The sequence below is a fragment of the Sinocyclocheilus rhinocerous genome, unplaced genomic scaffold (genome assembly GCF_001515625.1).
Source record: "Sinocyclocheilus rhinocerous isolate Xijiao unplaced genomic scaffold, SAMN03320098_v1.1 scaffold2358, whole genome shotgun sequence".
NCBI classification, from domain to species: domain Eukaryota; kingdom Metazoa; phylum Chordata; class Actinopteri; order Cypriniformes; family Cyprinidae; genus Sinocyclocheilus; species Sinocyclocheilus rhinocerous.
In genome coordinates, this window is record NW_015627543.1 from 399,423 (window position 1) to 415,238 (window position 15,816).

General features: G+C 37.4%; 1 protein-coding gene across 1 annotated transcript in view; it reads left to right on the plus strand.

Moving 5' to 3' along the window:
• LOC107730789 (E3 ubiquitin-protein ligase TRIM39-like) overlaps positions 1-11,769 on the plus strand; it is a 19,972-nt gene extending 8,203 nt beyond the window's left edge. Inside the window, exons 2-7 of the mRNA XM_016541731.1 lie at positions 3,390-3,683; positions 5,184-5,279; positions 5,840-6,073; positions 8,381-8,525; positions 11,074-11,100; positions 11,210-11,769. Coding sequence (XP_016397217.1) covers positions 3,390-3,683; positions 5,184-5,279; positions 5,840-6,073; positions 8,381-8,525; positions 11,074-11,100; positions 11,210-11,769 — 1,356 coding nt within the window. The remainder of the gene's footprint in view (positions 1-3,389; positions 3,684-5,183; positions 5,280-5,839; positions 6,074-8,380; positions 8,526-11,073; positions 11,101-11,209) is intronic.
• Positions 11,770-15,816: the final 4,047 nt, after the last annotated feature.

Sequence of the window (15,816 nt, forward strand, 5' to 3'; positions counted from 1 at the left end):
CTCATCAACTGTTCAGATCCCAACATTTTTCAAAATATCTTCTTTTGTGTTCAACAGAAGAAAGAAACTCATACAGGTTTGGAACAAGTGGGGGGTGAGCAAATGGTGACAGAATTTTCATTCTGAAAGTGAACTACTCCTTTAACAGACTAAGTGCATAAATACCACTTCTGATGCAGCTTCTGTGCCACCCATGCAATTCAAAGATGGATTTTGTTGATACTGATTGCATTTGATTGCTAACAACCCTATTATGTGTTGTAGGCTCAGGCTCCATGAGCCTACTCTAAGTATCCAGATGGAAAAACGTTTACATCCCATCATTTTATACACCCCTCAGGATCACCTTGTCTATTAGACACATTACTCAAGGTACAGTAAATAATCTCCATTATAAATCTCTGTGCATGATGATATAAAATCACAGTGATGTTGCTTTGTGCTTTCAGAGGGCAGAAATAATTTGTTCCATACCATCCTCATATCTATCCTCATGTGCAAAGGAGGCCAGCATCCTGTCAAATTGAGATCTTGTTATCTGTGATCTGTTTGTTTTCAGTCTTATAACATGGCAAAAGCACAACCATCAGAATAAGAGGGGAAAATGCACAAGCATCTATATGTAATGAATACTAAAAAAAAAAAAAGTACTCTCTGAATACTTTTTTTGCGCAAAAAAAACAAAAATAACAACTTTATTCCACATTTTCGTCTCTACTGCGTCACTTGTGGACGTGCGTTCACGACAGTACCATATACGCTTATATTGTGTTCCGAAGATGAACGAAGGTCTTATGGGTTTGGAACAACACGAGGGTGAGTAATTAATGACAGAATTTTCATTTTTGGGTGAACTAACCCTTTAACGCTCGCATCATTATCAGTCAGGGACAGATACAAAGTCGACTTAGAGCCGAAATGACTGGCCATTTTAGGACCATTCTAAATGCAGTTTATAGCACTGACTTGTGTGAATTTGCTCATTTTATATCAATAAACATAAATAAGCATCAAATTAAATTCACAAATTATGAAATCGAATAGTTTAGCCATTAAGCACTGTTGTGACTTAATAAAAATAATATTATGGCTACACTTACTAATAAAAACTGATCATGGAAACAAGTCAACAATGAATTTCATTAATGATTAGTTGTGTTTGTGGCCTGTGCATAAAGAGCCTTTGTTGATCAATGGTGAAAAACACATTGTTTTTGATATAATGTATAGCCTAGCAATAGAGCAAGTGACTTTACAGCAACTCTTGAGGGATTTGAAAGCATTTTTACTTGTATCAGTTACTGAAAAGGTAAAAACACTAAAGGAAGAAAATTACCCGATGGAATAGAAACATCATCATCATCACTCTGTTGTTCCTCAGCTGTGTTTTCTCTCTTCATCTTCATCATCTTCCTGCAGTCCAGCAGTTTGACTTCAGTGATCTTCAGTGGCGTCTGCAGCATCTGCTGTTCTCCAGCGTTACAGTAAGGACCCAGAGACTCTGTGGAGGATTGATGGCTGGATCCATGACTGTCACACACTCTCTCCTGAGCGTCAGTGGAACAGAGTCCTGTGTGTCTCTGGATCTCTGTTCAGAGAGTTGATCTCTGACGCTCCAGACTGAATCTGTCCCATCAGTCACACACAACCAAACCTTTTCCAGCTCCTGAGAAACACAGAATCACAGTGACAGTGAAAAAAAAACTGTTGGCAGACTAAAAACATTTAAAAAATCAAGATATCAAAATTAAAATGTATAAAAAACTAAGAAAGAAAATGTTTAGATATGACAAGGTAATTTAAAAATAGCAGTTTTATTTATAAAATAAGTTTGGTTCTATTGTATTACACCACTGCATATATAATCAGATCCTGAAGCAAAACCAGATAAAAACTGAGGTCGAAATTTGAATTGTAAGAACCAATTAATCAAACTGAATCTGAATCAGCAACTTGATATTTGCCACCACTGTCGTCAAAAAATTAATGAACTTAACAAAATGGCACATACAGTACATTCTAAAAGTTTCTCACACTGTTTAGGTTTACACACTCCGCAGGGATGAATTAGCAACTTTTCCGTATTCAAGATTATAGGTGGAGCTACTATGACATCTTGGCAAGTGAGTGAAAGATTGCAATGAAAGTGAAATGAAACAGATGAACAGGAAGCTTTTCAAAGAACACTTCTATTCAGAAACAGAAGTTAACAATCAGACCTGATATTCACTCACAGGTAAGTGATGGAAACGAAAGAACTAGTTCAGTAGTTTAATAGCATGAAGCAGTATCAGAAAGTATGTTAAAAATATGTCATTTATTTGGCTGTAAAGCAAGGTTTGACGTGTGCTGTCAAAGGCTCCAGAAACAGGAAACAGGTACTTGAACTGCAGACAGAATGAAAAAAGGCCAGTGAAAATAATAACGTCATTAAACAAAAATAACAGGTATTTAGTGAGTAATTTGTTTAAAATATTACACATACACCCGTTTACTGTGTTGTCTTTCTTAAGTAAAATAATTTTCATGATAGTATTAAAATATTGTTGTTACAGATAAATGTGAAATATTTAGTTTATTTAATTTTTTCTACCAGCCAATAATATCCATTGCAGTGCCACATAGACTGAAGCTCCAGACCAGCAAACTCAGACAGGGGCGGAGCTTATAGCTAGATGAGGTTTTAGTGGTGGAAACAGGTTTCAACATTCATCAACTCTGCTCTAACTTCCTGCCAGAAACTGCTATCATATATTGCTGTATGGCTGTTTTGACATAAACAGTGGTTCATAATTTTAGTTAGAATAATTTTTAACATGCAACATCAATTTTTGCACACAAACTTAATTACTCAGTCAGTGCACAATAGATGTATCAAATCTGCTCTATTCAGCAATGTAGATGATATATTGTCTTTACTTATCTTTTCAGGCATGGCATCCTCCAGCGGTCCACTAAATGAGGAGCTCCAGTGCTCCATCTGTCTGGATGTGTTCACTGATCCAGTCACCACTCCATGTGGACACAACTTCTGCAGAACCTGCCTGAACAAGTGCTGGACAAACACACAGACCTGCTTCTGTCCATCTTGTAAAGAAACATTTAGCAGAAGACCTGACCTTGAGATTAACACAACCAGCGGCACCGTAATGGGGGGAAAGGTTACGATGATTCAAATGGCCCTGTTCAGAGAGGCGGGCCCCGAAAGGCAAGCTCTACCGAAGAGGACAAAACAATCCCCGCTTCCACTCCCCCGAAAGCGAACTCTACAGAGGTCCCAAGTCAATATGCTACTCAGGGGGCCCAGAAACAATAGCAGCGCCCCTGAATACAATGCTGAGAGTTTTGCGCAACACTTTAAGGAGAAGCTCAATCTAGGAGAATCTGAGGTGTTGTGTGACATCTGTGATGGAAGAAATCAGAAAGCCGTGAAGTCCTGCCTGACGTGTCAAAGCTCTTACTGTGAGACTCACCTGGAGCCTCATCACAGAGTCCCACGTCTAAAGAAACACACACTGATCAACGCTGTGGAAAATCTGGATGATTATATATGCCAGAAACATGAGAGACCTCTGGAGCTGTTCTGCAGAGATGATCAGACGAGTGTGTGTCTGTCCTGCACTGAAGGAGACCACAGGACTCACAACACTGTTCCTATAGAGGAGGAGAGTCAGCAGAAGAAGGCAAGAGATACAAACAAAACACTTTAAACACTCATGAAATAGTTTTCTTTTCTCTGTGTTGACATGTTGAAGCGCTCGTCTCTTTTTCATGTTAAGGGTCGGTCACACTACACTTTTCGTTCCATTGACTTCAATTCATACACATACGAATGCGGGAGAGCAGAAACGCAAGCTCCTTTGAAGTTGTTAACTTTGACCTGTGAATTTGTATCACAGGAAACCATGTGACCAATAGAAGATCGATATGTCAAGGCATGACCTTGTAGCCGAATTACGAGAACATAAATTTAAAACTGCAGCGCTGAAGAAAAGAGGAGTGGATTGTATGTTTTTTTACATTTTGGATTTATTATTATTTGAGCTGGGTACATTACTTACAAATTGCAGTCGGTTACTGATTACAGATTACATGATGAAATATGTAGTTAGTAACGTAATCTAGGTTACTCATTTTAAGTAATGGATTCTGGCTACTTTTTAGGTTACTTTTAGATTACTTTTTATTTGTATTAAACTTACCATTAAACATACTATATTTACATAAAAAAGCAAAGAGAAAGAAAAAATATTTGTTATATCAACATCATAAAATACTTTAAACATTACATTAAACCAGGGTTTCCCAAATGTAAAAATGCAGCGGGTTTGTGAGTTGATAAAAAGCTAATAATTAATTAAATCATAAAAATTTAAAATAAACTATTTAAACACTAAAAATGTCATGAATGTCAATGTGACCATTAAGCGACACCGAACTGTAAACAATGGAATGTCTTTATTGAAATATTACCTTCCTCAGAGATATTTCAAGTAAATATTTAATGTCAAAGGGGTTTGGCTGACAAAAATGTTTGGGAATCCCTGCATTACATTATATTACACACCCAAAGTCTTCCAGATTTTTAATATTTTTGTCCAGATTTCCAGAATTAACAGTTACTGAAAGTCACTGAATATGATAAAGATGTAATGTTTCACAGCTACACATCACCAGTGTTTACTAACTTGCATAATTATTTGTTTCATACATGGTCTAATTACTTGAGAGGCGCTTTTTTTCACCCAAATTCAGAACCGTGGTTTGCAAAATTATTTACATGACATTTATATTAATATAGTCAAAACTAACTGGTATGACACATACCAGTTAGGATTTTAAGAGAAGAAAGCGTAAAATTTAAAAGAGAAATAAGAATTAGGCAGAATCAATCTTATCTTATCATGGGCATAAAATGTAACATACTCTAATTATGAGTACTTGATTTTTGGAATCTGATTATATAATCCAATATATAATCAGTTACTACCCAGCTCTGGTTATGTGTTGAATTTATGTTTTTAAAAAGACGCTGCAGAACGTGATGTCATAACACAACCGGTGCAGCTTCTGAAGAAATGTCACATGCTCAAAGTCTAGTGTGACCGCAGCTTTACACTGAAAACTGTCAGAAGATGGAAAGTTAAATTCAGCGATAACTGTGTGTTTTTCTCTGTTTGTAGAATCAGCTGCTTCAGACACAGACAGACGTGCAGCAGATGATTCAGAACAGAATGAAGAAGATTCAAGAGATCCAGCACTCAGTAGAGCTGAGAAAGGTCAGAGATTGAATTTTGAAAATTATTGTTAAGCTTCATAATATTTGAATACATAACAAAGGTGCTGAATTAAATGTTTTAATTGAAAAAAAAAACAATTCTCAACTAATATGAGATCAGAAGATGAGAAATTTAATTTTTGATTGAACTATATCTTTAAAGTCGGCATGAAATGGAAGTTGCGATTTTCTTCTTCACTTTTATGATACATATCTGAGTGAAACAGCTTCTCGCTCAAGGAAAAATGTAGGGCGGGATGTCATTTGGTCCATCGGGAATTTAATGGATCTTTGGATTATTGTTGTTTGCTATTGCTTCAATCTCATGTCAGTCACAGGTTGTCCCAACCTTTCACAGAGACTTGCTGTCGCAAGAGGGAAGGGAAGCTATTTTGATTACAGATTACACAGGCACATAAGTTTAAAAAAATGATGTGCACAGATAAATAAATGCATGCAATATTCCATAAAAAACAAATATTGCCCATTTAAATTTCATAGTGTCTATAAATAAATGTAAATACATAATAAATGAATTTGATAACTGTTCTCATTGATCAGAGAAACACAGAGAAAGAGAAATCAGCCAGTGTTGAGCTCTTCACTGTTCTGATCCGCTCCATTGAGAGATGTCAGTCTGAGCTGCTGAAGATGATGGAGGAACAGCAGAAAGCAGCAGAGAAACAGGCTGAAGATCTCATTAAAGAGCTGCAGCAGGAAATCACTGATCTGAAGAAGAGAAACACTGAGCTGGAGCAGCTCTCACACACTGACGATCATCTCCATGTCATACAGGTCTGTCAACATCCGTCTCATTCAGGGGTTTAGGACCTACCCCCTTTTAGCATCATTCAGATACTATTAGTTTTTATTATAATTATGCTATTATACTATTATTATTTTTTATTATTCAAATTTTTCATGTTGATTTTTTCATTTGTTTTCATTGCAATTTTAGTTAAAGTTTTAGTAATTTATTATTATTTTTTTTTAGTGTCTATAGTTCTCTTTCAAACAATTGCTCGGTATCTCACTATGGGAAATGCCTCAGGCATGATAGACTATGGAAGCACCAATCACACCACACCACAAGATTTTCCTCTATGCTCTGATGGATTCGAAGGGTTTATTCGGATTAGACAGATCCTGGCCGGTTTTCTCTCTGTCCGCTAGATGGAGCCAAAGAAATCCACTGGCTTATTAATCAGGAGGCTTGGAGAAAGTGTTCTGCACATCCTTGGGTCCTTGCGACGGTAACCAGGTGTTACAGGCTTCAGTTTGCTGTAAAACCCCTTCTTTTCAACAGGATTATAGCATCTGCAGCAATAGGAGATTCGACTCAGGTGCTGGAAGTAGAAATAGCCTCCCTTTTAGAGAAAATAGCTACAAGACAAGTTCCAGTGGGGGGAACCCAGAAGGGCTATTACTCATGTTATTTTCTAATTCCAAAGAAAGATAGGGGTAACACCGAATATTGGACCTGCGTGCTCTAAACAAGCACTTAGGAAAGTACAAATTCAGAGTGCTCACAGTTGGAGCTCTCACTCGCTCGATTCGCAGGGGCGACTGGCTTTCCGCGGCCGATCTCAAGGATGCTTACTTTCATATAAGCATTTACCCTGCGCACAGAAAGTATCTCAGATTTTCCTTTCAGAGTGAAGTGTACTAGAGTGCTAGAGCTCCATCAACGTGCTCATTATATAATCTCAAATGGCATGTGTTTGAGGACTGGTGCACTCGTAAGGGAATTATTCATTTTCAGTGCTCAATAAGCGATATTCTGTGTTTTTTGCAGAGCCTAATGGACAGTGGTAGAGTGTTTTCCATTATTAAGGTTTATCTGGCTGCTATTTCGGCTTGCCACGTAGGCTTTAAAGGAGCCTCAGTGGGTCAACATCCTCTTATATGTTGTTTTATGTAGGGAGTGAGACATCTGAGACCAGTGTCAAAGCAGCTTATCCCTTCATGGGACTTGTCCAAGGTTCTGAGCGCTTTAACTCGGGCCCCATTTGAATCTATGGAGAGTGTTCATATTAAGTTCTTATCTTTGAAAACAGTCCTACTCCTCGCTTTAGTTTCAGATAAGCAGGTGGGTGAGTTACATGCTAACCCGGCTTTGGGTGTTTTGAGGTCAGCGATTGAGTTTATAACTGCACTGGAATTAAATGCTTTTTACCCCCTTCCATTTGCTTTGGAGGAGGAGCGTGATTTGCACACGTTGTGTCCGGTATGCCATTATGTAAATAGGACTTGATCATTCAGTAAGAACGATCAGTTGTTCGTTTCATTGGCTGCTCAATGTAAGGGTAAGCTAATCTCCTCACAGCGCCTTTCTCATTGGATGCTGGAGGCAATTGAGTTGGCCTATACAGCTATGGGTCTCGGTTCCCCAGTGGGCTTAAGGGCTCATTCCACACGAGGGATGGCTGTATAATGGGCTCTATTCAGGGGGATTTCAGTAGGAGATATTTGCATGGCAGCTAGCTGGGCTTCCCCTCATACATTTATCAGATTTTACTGTCTGGATCTCACTACGCCTTCTATGGTTCATGTAGTTCTCAAAGTCAGCTCGTGAGTGAAATGAGAGGTTATCTTTCATTTTCGCGGGGTCTGTTCTGCAGCTTTGGAAAACATGCATTGCGGGAGTTGGCCGTATCATTCCTATTGTGAGATACCAAGCGATTGTTTGAAAGAGAACGTTACTTGCGCAACCCCGGTTTCTCTGACAACAGAGTGAGGTATCTCACCAAGCTTCCCTTCACGCATAACATGGGGGAGCATGCTTTGAATGCCGTTTCAGGGATCACAGCAGCATATATAGGAAGGGGGTGGGATCCTGGTCATGAGCTGTGGACAGACGTGGTGTGATTGGTGCTTCCATAGTCTATCACGCCCGAGGCATTCCCCATAGTGAGATACCTCACTCCATTTTCAGAGAACTGGTGTTACACAAGTAACCTTACGTTTTTTATTGATTTTAGGATTAGGGTAAGGTTAGTTTGACCATTTTTCTCACCAGTCTTTAGAAATCATACAGAACAGAATGAAACATTAATAAACTCATATTAGGAAAATGAGTTAACTTTCTCTCTCCTGCTGTAGATTTTCTCTTCCCTATACAGCCGTCCACACAAGAACTGGACTGAGATCAGTATTGACTCCGATGTGAATGTGCTCCCTATGAATAGAGCTCTGACTCTAGTGAAGAAAACTCATGAGACACTAAAAAAAAATCTCAGTCAAACTGGTATGTTGTTATCAAATACAGTTAAAGATTTTATTTTTTGCCAGTAACTAAGAAAATCTTTCTTTTCAAGGAATATTCCCACTTAAAGCCAGTTTAATCATTGTATCATGATGGTAATTACCAGACAGTTATTTAGTCTCAGTTTGTAAAGGATCACACCATTTTAAAAATAACCATATCATACAATGAAAACACTCCTCAAACACTCAAACATATTACCATTAAACCGGCATGATAAAATAATTTACTAACACTGTCTATGTGAAGTATTATCCAAACTTCACCTCATCATTAAAGATGTTTTACTTTAGTAATAGGTCATGACTCATGTACATGACATTACTATGAATCAGTGCGTTTACATACACCCTCTTAATGCGATTATAATGAGATTTTGGAAATGTTGCGATTAAACCTTACCTCATGTAAACGCAATACTCCGATGTAAATAAGAGGAAACAGAGAAATTTAGACAGTTTATGACTCATAACAAAGATTGTATAGTTTTACTGATTTAATAATAATTGTAAATATTAGAGCTTTAATAAAAATACACACCCTGATAGCACACGTACATCTCAAAGATGTCTATTTAACGTCTGCATTTACATCTGCAAGATATATGAAGAGATCATTTGCAAAAACCGATAACTCCATTGTTATTTATTTTCAGAAATCACGTTTTTTTTATTGCGCATTCCAAGTAATATCAATCAAACTGCAGTTGGGTTGTTTTGATTGAGTAATAATAACTTAAACAAATACAGGTAATTTACAAAATTAAAGTTCATTGAAAGTATGTTTTTTTTACATATTAAAAGTTTGTTTTATAGCAAAAGCAGATAACTCCAGCAGTCATTTTTTGGCAAAAGCAGCTAACTCCATGTGATACGGTTCAAGAGGGCGGAAGGAAGAAGACAGGGTCGGCGTACTGGAACGCGAGCTTTTATTTAAGTCTCTCGGTATATACAACAGAACAAGGCGCTCACTGCGCATTCAAACTCTCCGTCAATAACTCAGAATATAGCTCTATATATGCTTTGTGCTCCAGTAGCCCGGCTTCCCGGGTGGCTCGCGTTCCCAGTCAGTCTCTCTCTGCCTTCCATGCTCCAGGTGGCCCCTTTTATCCGGTCTCTCCACACCAATTACTGAAACGAGACACAGGTGATTATCATTTGCGCTTGACCTACTTACTCTCTCCCGGTGCAGACCTCGCTGAACCACGCCCCCCTCGCCACACTCCACATTTCATGTTTTAGAGTTAAAAAAACACTGGTTTAATCTTTGTAAACTCCTTAGATGACAATGTAGATGCCTGACAAACGTTGTTGTTGTTTTGATCATAGACTGTATGGATGTGATTACACGCAATACACAGAGTTTTTCCCTCACCATTGTAACGTGCTGCTTTTGCAAGATTCCGTGAAAACGTTTCAGCTTCTTTTTCCTTTTTCGCCCTGAAGAAAATATAACAGGTTCATCAAGTTCGTCGAAATTATCCATCCTCGATCACTTTTAGTCAGCTTTGACGAAACTCCTCTCAGCTATCGCGTCTTTTCAAAGTAAAAAAGCAGCCTTGTCACCTGACCTAAATACAGCGCGCTGATTCGCTAAAATGGACTTATCGGCTTCTGTTCACAAAAGACCAATGGCGCTTGTCGGCTTCTGCAGTAAAACGTGAACTCGCGATGCCTTGGAAGTGGACAATTCCGGCTTTTTTGACAAAACGTGTTTAGGGTTCAGATCGCGCTATATGTGGAGAATAATGCACGGCAATCAGCTCTTTTTTTTTAAAGTGGCTTTTATCGGTTTTTGCAAATAAACTCTTCATATTTTTTTTTGAGTGTTTGCTCATCTGCAATAAGTCTATAGGACGTCTCCTATCAGATGTCAAATAGACGTATATTAGATGTCTTTAAGATGTGTATGATTTAGAATGTATGTAAAACTGACATCTTAAAGACATCTGTCAGACGTTTGTACACATCAGATGCTTTCCAGATCAAACGATCTTTAACTGGCATCTTGCAGATGTACACTGTAAAAAATGATTGTGATTTTAACAGTAAAAGACTGTAAAAATGCTACAGTAAAAACCTGTTAACTGGTTAACAGTAAGTTTCCATAATATATTTGGTGAATAAATGTAATTACATTTAATGTAATTTTACAGTAAAATACTGTTAAAAATACGGTTTTTGGAAGTGAAAAAGAAAAAGCCATTGTATAATTTACAGAGAAAAACTGTAAATTGACACTCCCAGAATTCCCAGCATGACATCAGTTAATGAAATACGGTATTTTATTGTGAATTTAAGTTAAGTCTGTAAAAAGTCAAATGTTGCTACCATATTTTTTACGGTGAAGTTCTGGCAACTACAGCTGCCGGTATTTTACTGTAAATGTCACAGATGTTTTTTTACAGTGAACATGTGCTATCTGGGAATTCACATTCCTATTTTTAAACCCTCGATATGAGTGTCTCATAGATTTAAAATATATTTACTTATAATATTTCATCATCTTACATTGTTATCTGTGTCCACAGTGTTGAAGTGTGTACTGAAGTTTTCAGGTACAGTGTGACTGACATCATTTTCTCTAATACACTTTATAGTCTGTATTTTATGCACATGAACATGTTTGTTCTGAAGTTGATTGATAATGTCTAATCTCTCATCTAGTGGATGTGACTCTGGATCCTGATACAGCGAATCCATATCTCATCCTGTCTGATGATGGAAAACAAGTCAGTCATGGAGATATTGAGCAGGATGCCCCGGAAAACCCAAAGAGATTTGATGTCGGTTTATGTGTTCTGGCAAAGCAGGGATTCAGTTCAGGCAGATTTTACTATGAGGTGCAGGTGAAGGGAAAGACTGAGTGGAGTTTAGGAGTGGCCAGAGAATCTATTAACAGGAAGGAGATGATCACACTGGCACCTGAGGATGGATTCTGGACTGTTATTGTGAAGAATGAGAATCAGTATATAGTTTGTGATAATCCAGTGGTCATGTTCTCACTGAGAGTAAAACCGGAGATTGTGGGAGTGTTTGTGGATTATGAGGAGGGTCTGGTCTCTTTTTATGACGTGGGCTCCAGCTCTCATATCTACTCTTTCACTGATCAGACTTTCACTGACAAACTCTATCCATATTTTAGTCCAGGCCTTAATGATAAAGGTAAAAACTCAAAACCACTGATAATCACACCTGTCAAAATAAAAAAGAATCCATTCCTCTAGAATATGGGAAATTAATTCTAAAAGATTATCTATATGATGATTTATGTTGCTTTTAAAAACAATAGGATTTCATCACACCTATATTCGGATAATGTAATAAAAACTCTGGACCATGAAAACCCTAAATGGGATTTTCATTTTCATTGTTTCAGAAAAAAAACAAAAAACTTTTATGTCAAGATCATGAGAACATTAGGTCGTGATAACAAAAAATCAATATTGTTATTTTGAGATGACAAGAAAACAAGAAAGAAAAATAATCCTTCTGTAGACTCCAGTTTGTTAAAAAAAAAAAATTCTAATCAACACAATTTTTTTGCTTTTATTTTTTCATTATGCATACATTAGTATTTTAAATGTGCTATAACAGTGGTTTTCAATCCTGGTCCTGGGGACCACTGCTCTGCACATTTTGTACGTCTCCCTTATTTAACACACCTGATTCAGATAAGCAGCTCATTGGAGTGTATCAGATAAGAAAGACATACAACATATACAGAGCGGTGGAAAACCACTCTGCTATGATTAACTTTTACATAGTATTACTCAATACAAAAATTGTGAAATTCTGCATTATATGTCCACAGTTTGTACAGTTGTGTGTTCTACATGTTAACATGGAATTACTTGTAAAATGTTGTGGTTCTTGGTTTATATTAGAATAACTATAGCATCTGAATGAAGACTGATTCTATAACTAAATTATGTAACAAATGCTTGCAAACTAACCTGCTTACTAATAAATATGCAATTGTTATATGAAACTATTAATTGTAATTGAATTAATAAAGTATTAAATAATATAAAATATTCCTGTATCTTCAAGAGAACAAGAGCATTAAAATGCTTTACAATTAAAGTGTTTTTTTTAGTTTGGTTTGACTGTAATATCAGTGAATCCATGCACCTGAGTGATTTGACGGCAGTCCATCGATGCCAGGAGCTTCTGAGAGCCAGAGATTGTAGGAACAAACTTCTCCATCAGTGTAACCGTCACAAGCTTCTGCACATCACTGACAGACAGAACCAGAATATAAACTTACTGTAAATGTATCACTCTTTAAATAAAGTTTTCAAATGTAATGTAGTACAGTTCATAAATCTAAAGTGCATGAACATATCACACCTGAAATTAACCCTTGTGCGTCAATTAAAAAAAGTTACACATAGGTCCATAGTGGACAAAAATGTCCAAAACTGTCATAAAAATTTGAAGCTTGGGAGCACAGAGTTAAGTTTGGTCTCATTTTAAAGAAGACCCATGGCAGATTATTGTTGAAGTAAAAAAAGTTTAAAAAGTGAAACCAATGTCTCTGCTGGGACTGTTTAATAGTCAGACTCCACTCTCTTGTAGTTCGAGGTGGACAGGAATCTGGGCCTTCTTCACGGTGTCTTTCAGCACTCCAGTGTAGTACATGACCATCACCTCATACAGCAGACTGGCTGTGTGCCACTTTGAGCTTTTTGTTTTTGACGATGGAGAGTTTGGCATCTCCACCATTTTCGGATATAATGTACAGCACAACAAATCAAGCAAGTGACTTTAAAGCAACTCTTGAGTGATTTGAAACCGTCTTCCATGTATCAGGTGCTGACATGACAGACAAATGTCATGAAAAGGTAAAAACAATAAAGGAAGAAAAATACCTGATGCAACAGAAACATAGTCATCATCGCTCTGTTGTTCCTCAGCTGTGTTTTCTCTCTTCATCATCTTCCTGCAGTCCAGCAGTTTGCCTGAGCACATCTTCAGTGGCGTCTGCAGCATCTGCTGTTCTCCAGCGTTACAGTAAGGACCCAGAGACTCTGTGGAGGTTTGATGGCTGGACCCATGACTGTCACACACACTCTCCTGAGCGTCAGTGGAACAGAGTAAAGCGAGGCTGAGCTCTGAGTCCTGTGTGTCTCTGGATCTCTGTTCAGAGAGTTGATCTCTGACGCTCCAGACTGAATCTGTCCCATCAGTCACACACAACCAAACCTTTTCCAGCTCCTGAGAAACACAGAATCACAGGGACTTTCGCTTTATATAACAACTGTTTCTCTGAAGGAGACTGTTTTAAAGAATAAATAACTGCTGGCAGACTGGATGTATGAAAATAAAGAAACAATTTTTAGATGTCAAAAGGGCAATACGGACCATGGTGCCTTAGAAGCTTCTTCTTGTTCTGGTAATACTGACACTAAATCACGTTTAATGTACATATATAAACACTGCAGTCAGAATCCTCAATCAGATTATATTTATTCAGACTGCGCATATGCCAATGCTTGATTTTACAGATATGTTGATTTTTATTTATTAAACAAGTTCGGTACTGTTTTGGTTCACTGGATATAAAATCATATCCTGAAGTAAAACCAGTTGAAAACTGAGGAAGATGTTGGAATCCAATCAATTAATCAATTTGTTAAATTCAGTTGAAGTCAGCAGAAAGAAAAGAAAAACTGCAAAGACAAATGCACACAGTCATTCAGGTAAAATAATACGAGAATCTTTATCTTGTACACAACTCTCAGCTGACAGATTTCTGTGATGAAACAATCAATATCCAGAATGAACAGACATATATTATTATTTCATTTAAGACAGCTGGTTTCTTCTGAATTGTGAGCACTGTGCGTGAACTCCTTTCAAACGTAGTGATGTCCGGTTCGGCGAACAAATCGTTCTTTTGAACCGGTTCACCAAATCAGACTGAATCGTTCAAAACAGTTCGCATCTCGAGTCAGCACTGATCCACAATTTTCTAAAGTTTCTCAGACAGACATATATTATTATTTCATTTAAGACAGCTGGTTTCTTCTGAATTGTGAGCACTGTGTGTGAACTCCTTTCAAACGTAGTGATGTCCGGTTCGGCGAACAAATCGTTCTTTTGAACCGGTTCACCAAATCAGACTGAATCGTTCAAAACAGTTCGCATCTCGAGTCAGCACTGATCCACAATTTTCTAAAGTTTCTCACTTTCAGACATTTCTTACAGTCCCTACGACTCAAAATAAACCAATATCCCGGAGTATATGTTACTCCTGTAACTCCAATAGCACTGTAACATGCTGTGCAGACAAGTGAGCTGCTGCTGCCTGCTTCGTTTCGTTTACAGCTGATCTTAATCTACAAAATAGGGCATTACCGCCACCTACTGTTAGTATGGAGCAGAAACACCCTTAATCTCTGGAGGTATCTTGTTTTCTGCTCCTCCAGTATCCACACTGTAAACCCCACACCGTAGAGTGAAGAAAGAGCCCTACATACTATATTCTAAGTGTATATTTGACATATGTCTAAACATGTTTTATCCTTCTGTGACCGCTTTCTTTCTTTAGTGATTTTACCGGCGGGTCTACTTCTGTGCTGCTGAGATGCATTGAATTTCATAAATTCAATAATTTAAACTAAACAAACAAAATTTTAGGATTTGCGCAATTATATTGTTCTGACATGAAAATGGAACAAAATCAATACATCTCAGCTCGATAAATCAACCCTGATAGCACACGTACATCATGGAGATGTCTATTTGACATCTGCAAGACGTATTTTTTTTATTTATTTATTTTTTTTTTTTAGTGTTTGCTCATCTACAATATGTCTGTTGGATGTTTCCCATCAGATGTTTACAGACGTACACCCATACATTGACTAACAGAAAATAACCATATTCTGCGTGAGATAACGTGAACCGCTCTGCTGCAAAAAAAACAAACAATAGACACTATCACAGAATTTGTAATGGATTTACTGGTTATAATGGGAATTGTACTGGTTTTAATGGAAACCGTAATGGTGCCTATTGGTCTCTACTGGTCGCCTTATAGTGCTACCTGGAAGTCCTCACATTTTCAACTATTATAAAAAAATCTAGGATGAAATGTATATGAATTTTAATACGACTTCATGAAAGTCAACATAAAATGCTACATTTCCAGATAATTGTGCATGTTACTTTGTAAAGAAATTACTGAAGACATTTTCTTTCCCATCTCCAGCTGTTAACATGGAATTACATGTAAAATTGTGTGATTCTTGATTTTTCTTTATATA